This window comes from Dama dama, chromosome 18, assembly GCF_033118175.1.
Source record: "Dama dama isolate Ldn47 chromosome 18, ASM3311817v1, whole genome shotgun sequence".
NCBI lineage: Eukaryota > Metazoa > Chordata > Mammalia > Artiodactyla > Cervidae > Dama > Dama dama.
The window spans coordinates 26,805,339-26,824,321 of NC_083698.1; the positions used below are offsets into that span (position 1 = coordinate 26,805,339).

Genomic DNA, 18,983 nt, shown 5'->3' on the forward strand with positions numbered 1-18,983 from the left:
TATGCTTTATTTTTTTAATTTACAAGAAAATTATGAAACATAGTTCATTCACAAATTGAAAATAATTACAATGTTTTTACAACAAGGCATTGCTGAGGTTTTAAATTGTGGCATTCTTTGAAGCCATCGTCTTTCAGAACAAAGACATTGGTAAATTATTGTTATTTCTTGATATTTGCACTTTTTAATTACTTATATGAAATATGTCATTACAAATCTAACATTCATGCTAGTCAAGTAGTGTTTGTGTAGAATATGAATCTTTCTATTTTATCTATTTTTTTTTTCCTGGAAAGTCTTTTATAGCATGGTCTGGAAAGTTGATTGAAATCACTGTATTAGAATATTTCTGGAAAGTTTTTCCCCAGTTTAAAAAAAAAAAAAAAGCTGAAGGAATAAAGTGAGGCAAAACTGAAGAAGAATAATTTCAGCGAGTACTCAGGAGAGATAACAGCAAATGCAAGAACTATTTTAACTTATCTCCTAGTCCTTTGGTTTTTCTTTGCCTCATGAAAAGTGTTCAGTTCTTGAAAACATTGATTATACTCTTCCATTAAATATCAGCTGTGGTCCTCCATTGCTCATGTTGTCTGTCATTTCCTGTTAGGAAAATAAAATCAATTAAAATTCACTTTCAGAATAAGACATTAATTTGGTTTATTGGTTTACAAAACAGAAATTTCTTTTTTTTTTTTTTTATACTGTAGTGGTTTTTGCCATATATTGACATGAATCAGCCATGGATTTACATGTGTTCCCCATCCCAATCCCCCCACCCGCCTCCCTCCCCATCCCATCCCTCTGGGTCTTCCCAGTGCACCAGCCCTGAGCACTTGTCTCATGCATCCAACCTGGGCTGGTGATCTGTTTCACCCTTGATAGTATACTTGTTTCAATGCTATTCTCTCAGAACATCCCACTCTCGCCTTCTCCCACAGAGTCTAAAAGTCTGTTATGTATATCTGTGTCTCTTTTTCTGTACAAAACAGAAATTTCAAGCCATTGAAAAACTTGCTGAGTTTGCGGGGAGGACAAGGATTAATATTGCTGATTTTGAGAAAATGAAATTTCAAGCCATCTTGAAACCCATGAAAATGCTAAAGTGACAGTCTCTTAGACCAAAGTCTTCTACCCACAACAAGAGTTTAATCTCTCCTCAGTCCCCTCAGTCTCCCCTATCATTCCTCATCTCTGTTTTGGAACGACCTCACCTAGAAAAAAGATGGTTAAATACCCAAGTTTTTCCAGTGTATAGGTTTGTCTGTTGAGCACATCAACAAATTGCCAACAGATGCTAGGGGTTGCCTTTACTGTGTCGAGAACCCTGTGGCCTTTTCTGCAGAACTGAAAAAGGCAACAGAGGGACTGCCTGTCTGTAACTGAGCATCACTAGTAACTCACAGTGGGACATACTGCTTTTCATGGCATGGTCATTTATACAGTAAAAAACAAACTGTAAAAGCTCATAACATGTTTTTTAAGAGATCAATTACTCAATAGTTGGAAAGCTACATGAGAAGGCAACAGAAATTTCAGTAAAAAGGATGAACTTACTTAAGTTTCATTTGTAATTTTAGAAAATATGTTAATTTAAGAGAAATTCAGATGCCTTGAATTCATATGTTTTGTTGAACATTAAACTCTTCCATATACAAGGAAAGGTAATGAGGAGATGTGAGGCCCATTCACACTTATGATGGTTAGTGGATGATATTATAAATAGTATTCAGGCAAAACTATCTAAAAATAGATGAAAACATCATTCCACACTTGAACACAAGCCTATTTGCAAAAGTGCTGTAACAAAGACTCCAGTGGAAAGAGGTTTTCTCAATGATCTCAAACCTATCAGGTATGTCTAATGTCTGTGTCTGGGTGAAATAAAAAAAAAGCAATGTGTTTGCTTTTGTAAACTTTAGAAATTCTTCCAAATCTTTATTTCAAAAATGAAAAGATATCTATGCCTCATTTTTACTCACTTTTTGAAAATTCAGTACAGGAGAGATAAAGTAAAATAAAGATGTTTACTTCTTGTCTTTGGTGGTTCTGGAAGTTGCTTAGGAGAGTCAGAGAGAGACTAGAAGGCAGGAATTGGTTTGGTTTTGGAACTATGCTTTTGAAAACTTTGGTGTCTTTTAGAACATGAGGTAGAGTGTCATCCAAAAAAATTCTAAGAAAGAAGACCCTCCCTCTTCTCACATCAAGACTCATTCCCATGCAAAGTACCTGGCCTCTTAAAGGCCATAGGGGTCATCTTATATGTGGGTATCCATTATATTTACCCTGATTAAGTGCTGAGGAATTGCCTGAAGCCTAAAAACTTAAACCAGTTTAGGGTTAAGTCTCTGACAGAAAGTGAAGTTCTTTTGGTGCCAACAGTCTGCCTTTATTGTCTGGCGGTGGTTCAGTCTCACTGAGAGGCTGGCTTTTGCTAGAGATATGCCCACAGAAGTAGGTCTACAGAAACACTGGGGTTACTGGGATGAGGTTAAGTTTATTGATGAGATTCCTGATTTGAAGTTCACTTTAGAACTCATTATTGGTGGCCAGAAAAATGGAACTGTCTCTCCAAAATGATCTTTAACAAAATCTACTCATCCACCTGTAGCTCTTCCTTCTAGTAGGACAAAAACCATTTTCTAAGGAATTTATAGAAGTAGGATTCTTAGATGCCTTTTCCTCTCCTGAAATAGGTTTGCATTCAAAAGGTGTCTTAAAAATAATAAAAACTTAATCTACGGTATAATGTTTTATTGCAGGATTAAGAAAAAAAATCAGTTTTTAAAAATCTTACAGAAAGAATTTTCTTAACTAAATTCACCCTAATATGGACACAGTGAAATCACTGATAGGAAAAAACAGTTAAAATTGGTTTTAAAATGGACGAGTATCTTCAGTTTATTTGCAAATAGGCATGTCCAATTTGGCAAAAGATTATACTTTAAATCTGGCAGGATTAAATGATTGTTGGCAGGTGGATATACTGTCTGCAGTTGGGCCACATTATCTGTGTAACTTCTTATATTTCTTATTATAGTATTTAAACAAAGCAAGAGTGGTAACTATTTTAAGAAATCTGAAATATATGAAATAAATATGAAATGTCTCATATCAAGTAAGTTCACAGGAAGAAAGCTTCTACACATAATGTTAACTGTATTAGTGTCAAACTTAGGTTATCTACCCATGCAGTGTTGGCATGAGAACGATACAAAGTTTGCCTTTATCAGACACGTCTATTATTAAAAGCAAAACTCTAGTCTGTGAACAATGATACTGAGTCAGTCATGACCTGGCAGAGAATAAAGGAGTCATGAGTCATCCAAGCAGAAATGTGTTTGGATGCTTACAGGCAGGCTGAATATTTTAAATACTCAGCCAACTTGCATGTTGCAAGACTCTGCCATGTTGGTTTATGTCAGGTCCTCAAAGTAGTTCTCACAGAAGCAATACTTTGAGGAGCAATATCACAGCATCAGTTCAGACTGATCTGCGGGTATCATGGCTTCCTTGAAGAGTGACATCACAACATGGTAACTCCCTAGAAATCAGCGTACCTTGTAGGTAACTCTGGTGTCGGGGGCGCCACCGGGCCGCTGGGCAAGTCGGTTATTTCAATAGCCCTCAATCTCTAATGTAAATATAACAATCATACAATAAATATTGCACAAACATGCATACAGAAACCTAAATCACACTAGTATAAAAACAGAACAAAAGAACCAGTATCCAAATATATAATGATAGCCTGTTTTTAACAATCCATTTCTTAAATTACCAGTCCTGCTATTTGTACTAACTCTTTTTGATGGACACATGTAGATCTGTTGAAAACTGCCATCTTGGAACAATTCAAGAGCATCTATCCTCCTTATTTGAGTGTATAGCTTGTATATGAAAGGGAAACACATAAACTACAGAGTATTTTTTTCTCTAAAATCACACCATAATTGTACAGTGTGTAGTATACAAGCAGTAGTCATGTACAAGGAGTTGTATAGTACTTGTAACTCTTGCTACTCTTCCTTCTATTCTATTGTTATGCAGTTTTATTTCCATGATATCAAGTAAAATATGATGTGGCCATTAGCTTAGTGAGCTTATTTTACAGTTGTTCGATCCTTTCCTTAACAGATCCGTAAGCAGGAACTGAATTAAGAAATATGGGCAAAATGGAGAAGAAACACAGCGTGTGTGCATACTCAGTCGTGTTGGACTCTTCGTGACCTCATGGACTGTAGACCACCAGGCTCCTTTTTCCATGGGATTTCCCAGGCAAGAATATTGGAGTGGGTTGTCATTTCCTGCTCCAGGGGATCTCCCCGACCCAGGGATCAAACCTGTGTCTCCTGCATTGGCAGGTGGGTTCTTTACCACTGAGCCCCCTGGGAAGCCTCAGAAGAAACATAGACAGCTCACGGTATCATTTGTCCTTTTATAACTCCTTGTTTGAATGAGTTTTGTGAAACAGTTATGCAGGGGATACAACAGTTATGAAACAGTTACTTAAATGTTCATATACAGGCAAAGCTACCCAAATATGCATGAAATTTAGACGAGAATTAAATGAAGCTTTATGTGTGTTATAATACCTGCACTGATAGGCAGGGCTTTTTGTTGCCTTATTACAAGATCCCTTTATGCTTGCAAACCTAATTTACATAATCAAATGCATCTACTTACAGGCACAAGGGGTGAGTTAGAAAAGGAAAACTCATTGGATTTCTAAATCTGGCATTATTCAGAGTGTTTTTAGTTTATGTTTTTCCTCAGTACAATACATAAAAATCCATATTTATAAGACATTCAGTATTTTATGAGTTCTATTTTAGGAGCTTGTTTTTACCTAGAGGCAACAAAATTATGTTGAAAACAGGTGTACCCAGAATTACAAGGGAAAAATAATAAACTCCTATTCTTAATCCAACAGGGCCAAACTTTTACAAAATCCAATACCTCAAGTTATCTAAAGCTGCAAGTTGATCACCTAGATGTGACTCAAGTCTTCATCACGTGCTAGCAGTGAGAGGAAAAAGTACAAAACTCACTTTCTCAGCCATTTCATGAGAGTGATGCAGAGAATGCTCCCTTTCTGAGAACATCCTCCTCTGTTCATAGCTGGCTAGTCGACAAGTGAGCCATGAAGAGAGGGTGCAGCCTCCGATCCCAATGCATGCGAGAGACATGGAGGCGAGATGCAGGGGGTAGAGGGAAGAGGTCTTCTTCGTCACTGCCCGGAGGAACTGAAAATTCAGGATGCCCCCAATGAGCCCGCAGATGCAGCAGGCGGAAAAGAGGATCATCTGGTGAGAAAAAGAAGGGCCGGGGTTAGAGTGGAGGAGGTGACGTTGACGCGCACACACCGCACTGTCCCGCTGCACATCAGGGATGGCTGAGCTAGATAGAGAGAAGGTGCCGTGGGCGCTTCTTGGAGCACAGAGGCCGTCTTTTCACCCGGCTTCTCTGCAGTCGGACTCAGTGGAGAGGGCCTGCGCCGCAGTCGCTCAGGGATTCAGAGCTGACTATATAAAGGCCAGGGATACAGCTTATGAAAATTCTGAAGTAAGTAAAATTTATCTTACAGTAGATTCAGATTTAAATAATATTTGAGATCTATAGTGTGCCGCTATGCCAGGGATGTGAATATGTAGAATCTCAATTAACCTACCCACTAATCCTCTGAGAGGTAACGTACATTTGGAAAATGAATGGTAAGCAGTTAACATTGTAGTTCAGGGACTGAAAATCCAGATTTTCAGAGTCAAAATCCAAAAATCTGCTCACTGAATTGCTATTAGTTCCACTGAGCTTCAAAACTTTGGACTCCTATAACTGTGTGAGCTTAGGAATTTAGTTAACTTCTCTTTTTTCATTTGATTGGTTTAGTATCTCTTTTCTCAACAGGCAAATTAAGGACCCCCCCCCCCTCCCCGCCTCTGAACTGCCTCTTTATTTTTCTTTTTTTTTTTTTTTTTGTATATGGACAAGAATTTATTTATAGCTGCTTTTTAAAAATCAAGCAATAGTGTTATATACAATATCTCCGTTTTTCATACAGTTACAGTGCAAGTCATATTAAACATTGATTTCTTTTTTAACCCAATAGATTATAGTTTCCCTCCTCCTTATGTCCTCAATTCCTTGTCACAACCACATTATATATTTTTTTTTTTTTTTTTTTTTTTTATTATTATTATTATTTTTTTCCAGTGGGTTTTGTCATACATTGATATGAATCAGCCATGGATTTACATGTATTCCCAATCCCGATCCCCCCTCCCACCTCCCTCTCCACCCGATTCCTCTGGGTCTTCCCAGTGCACCAGGCCGGAGCACTTGTCTCGTGCATCCCTCCTGGGCTGGTGATCTGTTTCACCATAGATAGTATACATGCTGTTCTTTTGAAATATCCCACCCTCACATTCTCCCACAAAGTTCAAAAGTCTGTTCTGTATTTCTGTGTCTCTTTTTCTGTTCTGCATATAGGGTTATCGTTATCACCTTTCTAAATTCCATATACATGTGTCAGTATGCTGTAATGTTCTTTATCTTTCTGGCTTATTTCACTCTGTATAATGGGCTCCAGCTTCATCCATCTCATTAGGACTGGTTCGAATGAATTCTTTTTAATGGCTGAGTAATATTCCATGGTGTATATGTACCACAGCTTCCTTATCCATTCATCTGCTGATGGGCATCTAGGTTGCTTCCATGTCCTGGCTATTATAAACAGTGCTGCGATGAACATTGGGGTTATGGTACTGGCACAAAGACAGAAATATAGATCAATGGAACAGAATAGAAAGCCCAGAGATAAATCCACGAACCTATGGACACCTTATCTTTGACAAAGCAGGCAAGGATATACAATGGAAAAAAGACAACCTCTTTAACAAGTGGTGCTGGGAAAACTGGTCAACCACTTGTAAAAGAATGAAACTAGAACACTTTCTAACACCATACACAAAAATAAACTCAAAATGGATTAAAGATCTAAATGTAAGACCAGAAACTATAAAACTCCTAGAGGAGAACATAGGCAAAACACTCTCCGACATAAATCAAAGCAAGATCCTCTATGACCCACCTCCCAGAATATTGCCTCTTTATTTTTCAAATCTTGTTACTCTGTGACACCACCCAGTAGATATAACAAAATACTGTTTGGAGGATTGCTATGGAGAAATGCAGGATGTGGCTTCGCTTTTGATCCTACTCTTGGTTTGCTCTGAGTCTCTATTAATAGAGCTTGGGGGGTTTTATTCAACTTAAATATCACAGGATCCCTGGCAGAACCAAGCATAATGCCTTCTGTGTAGTAAATGTTCTGTGAATATTTAATAAATTCAGTTGAATATTTTAATAGCTTTAATGGCTTTATTATGTAATTTTTATCTAGCTTCAGTTCTCCTGTGGGCTTTCATGGTACTTCTCAGTGTGATGCTAATTTAACAACCAACCTTATTGCCATTTTTCTGTGGAATACAGTCTCTATTCCAGTCACCTCCCTGGTCCCTCAATAGAGCTTGTTCATTCCTGCCTCAGTGATATTTTCATTTCCTGGAAACTATTTTGCTTCTTGCTTGGCTCCTTAAATGGAAGACTAACTCTTACTTCCTCAGAAAACATTCCTGGACATGTCCTCTGGCCTAAGTCCACAGGGCAAACAGCTATATAACTTTAGTATTTAATTTTAGATCATTAGATATTATTTTCTGTTGATAGTTGAATTTAGCAGACACTTACTGAGCACCTAGCATCTATTAGGCCATGAATGAGGCAGCAGTTGTCATTACAAGAAAGAACAGCTATGAACCAGCAATCCCACTTCTGGGCATACACACTAAGGAAACCAGATCTGAAAGAGACATGTGTACCCCAATGTTCATCGCAGCACTGTTTATAATAGCCAGGACATGGAAGCAACCTAGATGCCCATCAGCAGATGAATGGATAAGGAAGCTGTGGTACATATACACCATGGAATATTACTCAGCTGTTAAAAAGAATTCATTTGAATCAGTCCTAATGAGATGGATGAAACTGGAGCCCATTATACAGAGTGAAGTAAGCCAGAAAGATAAAGAACATTACAGCATACTAACACATATATATGGAATTTAGAAAGATGGTAACGACAACCCTATATGCAAAACAGAAAAAGAGACACAGAAGTACAGAACAGACTTTTGAACTCTGTGGGAGAAGGTGAGGGTGGGATGTTTCGAAAGAACAGCATGTATATTATCTATGGTGAAACAGATCACCAGCCCAGGTGGGATGCATGAGACAAGTGCTCGGGCCTGGTGCACTGGGAAGACCCAGAGGAATCGGGTGGAGAGGGAGGTGGGAGGGGGGATCGGGATGGGGAATACGTGTAACTCTATGGCTGATTCATATCAATGTATGACAAAACTCACTGAAATGTGGTGAAGTAATTAGCCTCCAACTAATAAAATAAAAAAATAAAAAAAAGAACAGCTCATAGTTGTTCCTCTTGAGTACACTGCTGTCCAGTCTAAGAGACGATCCAACATCACAACATGGTATGACAAATATTAAGAAAGAAGGATGAAAGGCTGCCCTTGGAGCAGAGAGGAGGGGAATTCAGCCCAGTCGGGGGTTTCAGACAAGGCTTCCTTGACAACATAAAATCTAGGCTAAGTGCATGTAGTTCCCAGCAAAGGGTAAGACCGTGGGTGTGTGATATAGCATGATGGGCAGACAGAATTACTAGTTTGTTCTGATTCTCTAACTTAATTCAGCATTTCTGATTGTGTCAGTCTTACAGTACTTATCACCAAAACTGAAAACCTAGTGATGGATGAGTATAATCTTTTAATAATTGATTAAATATAACACTAAATGTCAATTACCAAATAAATGAATCATTGCAAGTGGGAAATTGTAGCTCCCAATTTCAAGTTGAATCAATCAGTTCTATTTCCTTTTAGAGTATATTCAAATGGCATGCTGTTTTCCTGGGAATATATTTTGGTGTTTACCCATTCTCAGAAAATATGGAAAGATATTACATTCTAGCCTTTTAATAATTACTGTTAACTAATAAAATAAACAACAAACTTAAAGGACTATTACAGGAAAACACTCTCGCTCCTATGTTATTGCCAGTAATTCCTTCAGGGTGTGACACTTCATTAAGTACAGATAAAACATTCTTACTCAAGAATTAAAATGTTAAAATCTGTACCAAGTTTTAACCATATACTATTTTCAATCTTACCAGACTAGAGATATGTGGAGTGGAGGAATTCTCACACAATTTGATTAAAGGGTAGAGAATCTTTGACAGTTAATGTCCTCTATGGAAACCCCAGATGGTACAGGGAGATAAAGTAGATGGTAGTTTCTAAAAAACTCAGATCTTATAATTTTTTTTTATCACTTATAAAAGAATTAGAAAAACAGAAGATCTGTTTAAAAAAAAAAAAAGAAACACCCGTTTTTCAAAAAACAAACAAACAAAATAAAACAACTTCCTTTTTCTTCTTCTATGAATTGAGCACTTGTGTCCCTTCAAAGTTTACTATGCTGAAGCCCAAGCCCTGGTATTACAGTATTTGGAGGCAGGACCTTTGGGAGATAATTAGGTTCAAGACACTGGAGCTTCAGGAATCAGGTCCATGCTTTTCTAAGAAAGTCTAGAGAGCTCTATTCCAGGAGAACACAGCCAGAAATTTGTAGCCCAGAAGAGAGTCTTATTAGAACCCAACTGTGCTAGCACCTTTATCTGGGACTTCCAGCCTCCAGAACTGTGAGAAATAAATTTCTGTTCTTTGTGAGCCTCCCAATCCATGGTGCTTTGTCAGAGCAGCCCAGGCTGACTTACATGTCTCTCCCCTCACCCGACCCCCAACTGCTTTAAAGGGCTTCCCTTTCTTCCCTCCCCCTTTCTTTTGTTCCTTCTCTCCTTCCTTCCTTTCTTTCATTTTCTTTTATCCATGTTCCAAGAAAGTGTTAGTATATAGCCATGGAGAGTCTTATTAGAGAAAAAGTGTAGGAAGTAAGAAAACCATGGGACAAAGAGTGATGGGGGAATCACAAATGCAAATCACAAGCCTCCAAAAAATGTCTGTCTAAACATTTCCTTAAGATAATTTTAAAAATCACACCTCACATTTCTGAAGCAATGGGGGCTTCATCCTTTCTGTTCCAATAGGTACCCTCACTAAGAGAACTATGATTAGAAAAAGGAGTTAAATAAAGGACTGCATATTCCCCCTTCCCTCGCCTTCTCCTTTTTTTAGTCTCAAAGACCACTTTCTAGGGTCCATGTACAATATTAATTTTGCCAACTAATAAAGGTCTGTGTTATTTCCTATTGTCCTCAATAAAATAAACATGATTTTTTTCTACTTTCTAATTCTCAAAAAAATGTCATGAAAGACAGGGGGAATCCATACTTCAGCATGCTGGAATCCTTCTCTAGTCTACATCAGAGTTAACTGGGAGCACCCCCCAAAACACAAACAGTACCATAAAACTTCTGAGAATGCTTACATTTGCATTCATAGTCATAAGATAAAATTAAATTTTAAAAATCTTTGGGAATTAACTGCAACTATAACAACACAGCTGTTTTGCTGCTTTGCACAATGAACTTCACAGTCAAAGCCAGCGATCTTTCGGCTCACTTCCATATCTAAACAGTTAAATTTCCCATGAATTCAACCTCTGTCTTTTTTAGCTCAGTGAAGGATTCCTGTGTCTGGAAGTCTATAAACGAAAAGTGGAGACTTCCATCCACAGCAGTCATTAAGGGTTGCAGATTCATGTATTTAAAGAGTATATCAAAGCTTTTCTTTTTCTTTTGTCACAGTCTGTAATAATCTTGATTGTTTTCTTTGAAAAGAAAAAAAAGTCGGAATTTATTTGTCAGTCTTCTTTTTATCCTAAATGAGTAAGATTCAGGATATGAAAGTTGGCTAGTCATTATTTCCCTTTTTGAGTTCTTACATTTCAAACAGTTCAGTGCACAATACAAACATGGCAAAAACTTACGACAAGTCCAGATTTTTTTTTGGCGCACAATATTCCACATATGCCACAAAGAAGAAACTGAAAAGGAAAAGAAGAACAATTATTTCATATCCAAATACAAGAGGAGTTCTAGTTTTCAGCTTATAGTTCACTCATACACTTGTTTCAAGGAAGCTTGAAAAATTTTACATTCCCATCAAAAGCGGAAAAGAAAAATACCTCATTCTAGAATAGTAATGGATAAAAATGCAAACTCTAATGGAAGTTTTGTGCAAAGTTGATATAGGTGATTGTGGAATTTAAGAAGAACTTGAATCTGCTTTGCCACCAGGCAAAATGATGAAGTAGATGAGTTTAGAGTTTTGTTCCTCCTGTCTGCTTTCACTGTCTTCTTATCCTTTCTGTTTTCTCAGGGAAAAAGTGAGGTGGTACATTCATTCATACTACGTTATGAGAAATCAATGGGCTCTGCTATAGGAAGGGAATGTATCACACATAAAAGGACAAGGCCCCAGACAGGAGATATTTTTCTATAGAAAGATTCTTCGTACATCTCAAACTATGTCAGGTGAAACAGCTGCCTCCTCATTCTAACAGAAATACTGCCCTTGTGGGTATGTCAGAAGAACACAGGGGATGAAGCTGTCAGTGGGATGTAATTTCTTGTAAATAAGCACATCGATGACATAATTGCTTTGCAAAAGCAGCTGCATCAAACAGTCTACCAGTGAGACACTAGTATACATTTGGGTTATCAGAAAGTGGTAAACTGTTTAGTTGTAGAGAAACGTTTAGAGCCATTTGTGCATACTTCTGCTGGAAGTAAACCATAGAAGTAAAACAATACATTCATTAATAAATAATAAGGGCTTTCAGATTAGCAAAGGAAACACTGAATATGGTTATGCTTATCTTCATTTGATTTTTCTTTTAAATGTTATTATTTCAAGTCGGAACTAATAAGTGGTTTTAACTGAGTTTAAACTGAGTTAAACTCTGAACATATTTTAAAATATACACATCAAAATACTCTAAGCATTACCTGAAATATGTAATATGTTTGAGGGAAACACCAACAAAATTTGATGAAAAATAATCGGTAAGAAAAATTTACCTTTGCAGAGAAATTTCCATGTAAGAGAACAAAATGATTATAAACCAGGCAAAGATGCAGCAAGATAGTTAGATCAGGGAACACAAGGATATATAAGAATTTGGTATATAACTAAACACAGCAGCAAAGTCACAGACTGAAATAGAAAATACAAATACTAATACATAAAATTATAATTTTGATAGTAAAAGACAGTTTATTCCGTGCCTTTGCTCTCAAAGGCACGGAATAAACTGGAATTATATTCAGAAAGCATATAATAGACAAAGGGTTGCCATACTATATAAATAAATCTAATAAAATAATTTTAATTCCATTAAACCATGAACCGAAAGAAACTCACAACTTTATAAAAAGTGCATACTTGCAGAATTTTCAGAAGCCTTATAAAGCAACTCCTGAGTAACCATTTCTAACCTCCTCTATGTTCTAGGTCTTGATGATCTTGTCCTCACATGGACTCTGTCTTGCTGATCTCATCTCTGGCCTTTCCAGGTTATCTTCAGGTCATTCCCGTTTGGACCAATTCTGTTCCTCTCAAGTGCTTCCAAGCTTCAAATCAGAGCTTCAAATGTCTTACGTCTGCTCCCCTTACTAACCCATTATTACCTTGAAAGTCCATCATGGAGAACTCATTCTTGAAATAATTTGAAAGCAGTGCAGTTTTGTGTTCCTTTGATCTTTTTGAAATCTATAAACATTGCCATGATTTAGCCACAGCAAAGCCCAAGGGAACCTCAGGACCCTAAGCAGAGCTCAACCTAACTCTCCATTCACTTGGTTGGGACAATTCAAGTGGGAATAGAATTGCTTCCTCCTAGTGTACCTCTAAGAAACGGAAGGTCAAATTTGGGAGGGAGAAGGTAGAGAAGGAAGGGAATCCAACAATGTTTCTCCACTCTCATGCAGGCCTGCAGTGTAAATACTGCTGGTAGAGTATCCAAAATCCACTCTCCTTAGAGGAAACTGTAACCTGAGGAAAAACAGACCCATGTAATGGGAAGGAAACTAGATCATGCAATTCTGAGGCGGGTTTAAGGGACCCTGGCTTAGGTTTAGCCATCACAGGTCATAGAAAAGAGTAGGAGAAGCACAAAAAGCAGTAAATAATCTTTTCTTTTATTGGCTAGCTTTACCCCAAGTCATAGCACCAGAAAGGATCTTAAAAGATGACTTAATTGAGCCCTTGCAGTCTGCACATGGCAAATGAGAGGTCCAGACAGGTTTAGTCATTTACTCAGGGTCACACATCAGGGTCACAAATCACACATAAAATCAAAGGCTTGATTAAGTGTCTAAGTTAACTTATTTCTAATAATGTAAAGGGAAGTGAAAGTGAGTCGCTCAGTTGTGTCCGACTCTTTGCGACCCCATGGACTATATAGCCCACCAGGCTTCTCTGTCCCTGGAATTCTCCAGGCAAGAATACCGGAGTGGGTAGTCATTCCCTTCTCCAGGGGATCTTCTTGATCCAGGACCTAACCCGGGTCTCCTGCATTGCAGACGGATTCTTTGCATCTGAGCCACGAGGGAAGCCATGTAATGTAAAGGGAATGCTTTTCAAAAGGACTTTTCAGCGTTAGTGCAGACTAGATTATACTAGAAGATCCAACCAGAAGCATTCAATGACACCTCATCATCTATAATTGCACTCTTTATCCTTGCCATTTTTAAATTTTTATTGTAATAAAAATAATTACAAGATTAGTTGATTGTACCACAGTCTGAAATTAAGTGTACCTTACTATATAAACAGTCTGTTATAATATTTAAAGATACTATTTTTATTCCACATAACTTTATCCAGGATGCAAAACATTGACCCATATTGTAGAAATTATGAAACAAGTGAAAAACAGATTAGTTTTTTTAAAAAGTAAAACTGATGGCTGGATATTTATATCTATATCATATCTACATCCTGAATTAGACATATAATTTTACATGAGAGTGTATAATTTTATTTCTGAGAAGTTAGACTATTTAAACCAGGGAGAATTATTTGCTTTGCTCTTACTAGGAAGTCATGTAAATGAAGCAACCTAATGGTAGGACATCAAGGGCAACTATGTAATAAAACTAGTTTGTCCTCCAAGTGAAATTTGTTTGATTTCAATTAAGATTAAATCCAGTAGATAACTAAGGCTGTGAATCATTGTAGGATGAAATGGAGCTGTTATGCAATAGCATTCTATATTTTGAGTGATTTTCTTAATGAAGGTCCATGGAGCCTTCTGCTATTGCTTAGGATAAAGAAATGCTAAAGAAATACTGGTTTAACAGTAAGAAAAAGTGAATAAACTGCAGACTGGTAACTTTTCCAGAAGTGACCAGGAACGATGGAAAGCTGAGGGTGAGGCACGGACAGGGAAAAGTTCAGGTGACCCACACCCCTCCATTAATGGAATCTGAAAACATGCACCAAAGACAATCATTGTAACAGGGAAATCAATTCCTCATCAGAATGGCTCCACTGTTCACGGTAACATCCTAAAAGAAGATATTAAGATAAAACACAAGATTTTGAAAAAGTATCTTTTGAAATTGTGCTGAACATTCAGCCGATCTCTCATGTACAAAAGAGATTACAAAAAAAGATATGCTCATTAGGGCAAAAGAACTCTGGTAGGCTGAATAATGGCCACCATGATACATACATCCTAATCCCCAGAATCCATGAATGTTCCCTTATAGGCACAAAAGCCTTATGCAGATATGATTAAATTAAAAAAATCTGAAGATGAGGGGATTATTGTGGATTATTCAAGTGGGTGTTAAATATAATCACAAGGTCCCTTAAGAGGAACACAAGAAGGTCAAAAGCAAATTATCTGAAGATGCAGAGACACAGATACTTGAAGAGGCTACACTGCTGCCTTTGAAGATGATGGAAGAGAGCCATGAGGCAAAGGATGTGGATGGACTCTGTGATGGAAAGGGTAAGAACATGGGATTCTCTCCTGGAACCTACAGAAGGAGTGTAGGCCTGTAGGCCCATTTTAGACTTCTACCCTCCAGCATTGTGAGGTAATAAAGTTCTGTTATTTTAAGTAGCTAAGTTTATGGTAATTTGTTATAGCAGCAACAGGAAACTATTATAGGCTCCAAAGCATTATTTCATCTGACAGTCTCAAAAGAATTAGACACTGTGAAAGAACTAGAAGCTGTTCCTAGGGAAAACAAACAGAGAAAGACATGAGTTAAGAGACAAATACAGTAGCAAGAACACAAAATAAAGGAAAACAGTAAATTTTTAAAATAGAAACTATTGATGAGAAATGGGAACAGTGAGAGACTTCTTTTTTGGGGGCTCTAAAATCACTGCAGATGGTGACTACAGCCGTGAGATTAAAAGATGCTTGCTCCTTGGAAGAAAAACTATGACCAACCTAGACAGCATATTAAAAAGCAGAGACACTACTTTGTTGACAAAGGTCCAGCTAGTCAAGCTATGGTTTTTCCAGTGGTCATGTATGAATGTGAGAGTTGGACTATAAAGAAAGCTGAGCACCGAAGAATTGATGCTTTTGAATTTGTGGTGTTGGAGAAGCCTCTTGAGAGTCCCTTGGACTGCAAGGAGATCCAACCAGTCTATCCTAAAGGAGATCAGTCCTGGGTGTTCATTGGAAGGACTGATTCTTGTATCATTTAGCAGAATAATAGAGGAGCTAACGTGCTAGATATTAATTTAAAAGTAGAAGTTTAAATGTGTGCATTAAAATATCAAAGACTAGAAAATAAAACTAAACAGAAAAAATATAGCAACAACAATCAAGATTGATCCAACAGATGTCAGGGAAGTTTGAAAAATATAAGGAAATAAAGTGAGAGTAAAACAATAAAATAAGTTGATGTAAATAATTTTAGTAATGTAAGCAATGAGAACATATGTGAATGTATTCAATTTCTTTAATAATAGGGAAAATAGAGAGAGGGAAACACTCTGCTAGGTAAAGAAGAGATATGTTAAAACTTTACTAAAATGAATGAAAACCTCTTTCCTTACTGGTTTTCTCTCTCTCTCTCAGCCTTGACCTAGATACTAGTTAATAACTTCCTTATTACTATTTCTTTTTGTCCAAGAAAGCTTATTTTGATAAAGGACTAAGAGTTAAAAAAGGCTACTGTAGAATTTCTATTTAAATTATGTAATAGAAAATTTGGGAACCATAGTTGTCACGGAAGCACATAAAGCAGTGGTTCTATTGGCTAGTCAGGGGAAGAAGCAAGTTATGGGCAGATGGGATTATGAAAGACAGTGAGTCGATCATATTTTAAGACAGTTTGTTAAAATTTTTCTCACATAACATTTAACCACATCAAGTGAATTAATTTTCACTGAAATTCACTAGCCATTAAGGAAGATACATTCAAAAATAGAAGTGGTACTTTTTTCCTGCTTCAAGATAGTGAGATGAACCACAAATTGAACTTAATGGTTTGGTAACATTCAATGATTTATACAGTTTCATCAAAACTAGGTTCTTTAAAACATGCAGAAAAACAGAACACACACAAAAATGTTGAGAAATTGATTCAAAGAAATCTATCTCTAATAAAATGGGTCTATTTCTCCCTGTACCTTGATTAAAAGCTTGATGATTTGTTACCTCCAGTTCTTGAATATTATCATTCTACTTCAATCATCTGTTAAAGAATAACTGAAGTTTCCAAAAGGATTATTTTGTAGTTTAGCTCACAAAATGCTAAAATGCCACGGTAGTTCATATTCTTCTTGATACTGTGCCAGTATGATTTTGACTTTCTTATATGACACCTGGCTAGACTCCTAAGGATGTCCTCTCTGTCATGAGCTTCTTTTCCTTTGGGATCATCCCATTTCTCTAGTGAGTCCAGTACCAATTATGTGTTGAATGAAGAAAGTTTATCAGGTTGGAAAGCCTGTCTGAAAGCAGTGACTCCCAAACCTGGCTGCATATTAACTTTTACAATTCCTGCTACCTTGACTAAGTAAGAATCAGAATCTCTGGGCTGGGACTCGGGCATCAGTATTTCAAATCTTCCCAGATGACTCTAAAGTGCCTTCATGGTCTGGAATTACACGTGAGGTGTGCACCTGTGCTTTGCCGGCAGGCCTACTCATCTTAGAGCTCTTCAGTGGAGCACTGATATTCTTCTTAATCACTCGCAGTGAAATACCAGCAAATATGAGTCCAAGAAAGTGCTCTTCAAGGGAGAAAGGCAAAGTCCTCATTGATAACATAAGTTCAGTGTCAGAGCTGTTTGGTCTCTAGTGGCTCTTAGAAACAGAGACATTATTTCATAATTTTTAAGCTTATTCTACTCAGTGCCTTTCATCATTGCTAAAAGATTTTTCTCTTAGGCTCCTAATCTTCCCTAAATTTTCTGTGTTTTTAGTTAACTAAATCTAGAATTGGGCCTGAAAACACTATTATCTGGAAGAGTCTAATTTTGTGTCAGGAACTAAGAAAATAAGCATAATAAAGACTTTGGTAAAAATAATGATTATTTTTAATGATCATTGTAAAAAAATACTGGGAGGAAATATATTGAAATAAGAATATGACCAACAACAAAAACAAGCAAGCAACATAATTAACACTTGGGCAGAACATCTGAACAGATATCTGTCCAAAGAAGATCTAAGGATGGCACGGATGAAAGATGCTCAGTGTCATTTATCATTAAAAAATCGTGAATTTAAGCAACAATGAAATACCACCGTGCAGCTATTAGAATAGCTAAACAAACAAAAAAACTGGAAATACCAATTGGTACTGTGGAAAAACAGAAACTTTCATTCATTGCTTAACAGGTGTGGAAAATGACGCAGCTACTTTGAAAGATCTAATCACAGCTCTTACAAGCTAAACATAGACTTTACATATGATCCAGCAATTGTACTTTTAGGTATTTACTCATCTAATTTGCAACATTATAGCAGGTGTTCATCAATGACAAAACTGGAAGCACCCAAGGTGTCCTTCAATAGGTGAATGGATAAGCCAGATACATCCATGCAATGAAATACTATTCAGTGATCAAAATAAATGAGGTATCAACATACTCAAAGACATGTATGAAATTTACATGTATATTGCTAAATGAAAAAAAACCAATCTAAAAAGACTGCATACTGTATGATTCCAATTATATGAAATTCTTAAAAAAGTAAACAAAAGAGATAGTGAAAAGTTCAGTAGTTTCCAGGGTCTGGGAGAAGGTAGAGGAAGTTGAATTGGTGATTAGGCGATATTTTAAGGCAGTGAAACTATTCTGTATTACATTGTGATTATGGTTATAAGACACTACACATTTGTCAAAACACATAGAACTTCAGAGCACAAAGAATAAACCTTAATGTATGCAATTAAAAAATCACTTAGAGGCTCATGAAATCACAAAATGGAATGCAGAATATGACAGCAATCTACTATGTAACACATTTATGAAATAGTTTCACTGAAGGAGGTGAGGGAAAAGATACTGACACAAGTAACTCTGGAAATGAATGGAGTCTATAACCTATAGGCAAAATAAACTGTATGTAAGCATCATGCTCTGACAAATTGGCTTCCTATAGGGTTAATGGTTAACAATTCTGATCCTACTAAAATGGAACAGTGGATTAAATGGATGATGGATGGTGGGGAGTAGGTTTCTCAGTATTGGAGTGAGAGTTTACTTATAACCACGGGGAACAGCCTAGAATGATCTATATGGTAATGGATTAGAGTTGTAGATATTTAGCTAAATATCTATAAATATAGTTACATAAAAGAACTATTTATAGGTCTGTGCATATACACATTAGTATTGGTTTTCTTACTCTGTCAACTGGGAGGGCCTAGATACAATTATACTAGGAGCAAGAAATGCAATCACT

General features: G+C 36.9%; 1 protein-coding gene across 2 annotated transcripts in view; it reads right to left on the reverse strand.

Annotated features, from left to right (window-relative positions):
• Positions 1 to 540: 540 nt before the first annotated feature.
• Positions 541 to 18,983, reverse strand: part of TMEM196 (transmembrane protein 196) — a 67,791-nt gene continuing 49,348 nt past the window's right edge. For both annotated transcript variants that reach the window (XM_061166314.1, XM_061166313.1), the window contains exons 2-4: positions 11,023 to 11,079; positions 5,049 to 5,303; positions 541 to 600 (exon numbers count right to left, since the gene is read on the reverse strand). In XM_061166314.1, the coding sequence (XP_061022297.1) occupies positions 541 to 600; positions 5,049 to 5,303; positions 11,023 to 11,079 (372 nt within the window). The remainder of the gene's footprint in view (positions 601 to 5,048; positions 5,304 to 11,022; positions 11,080 to 18,983) is intronic.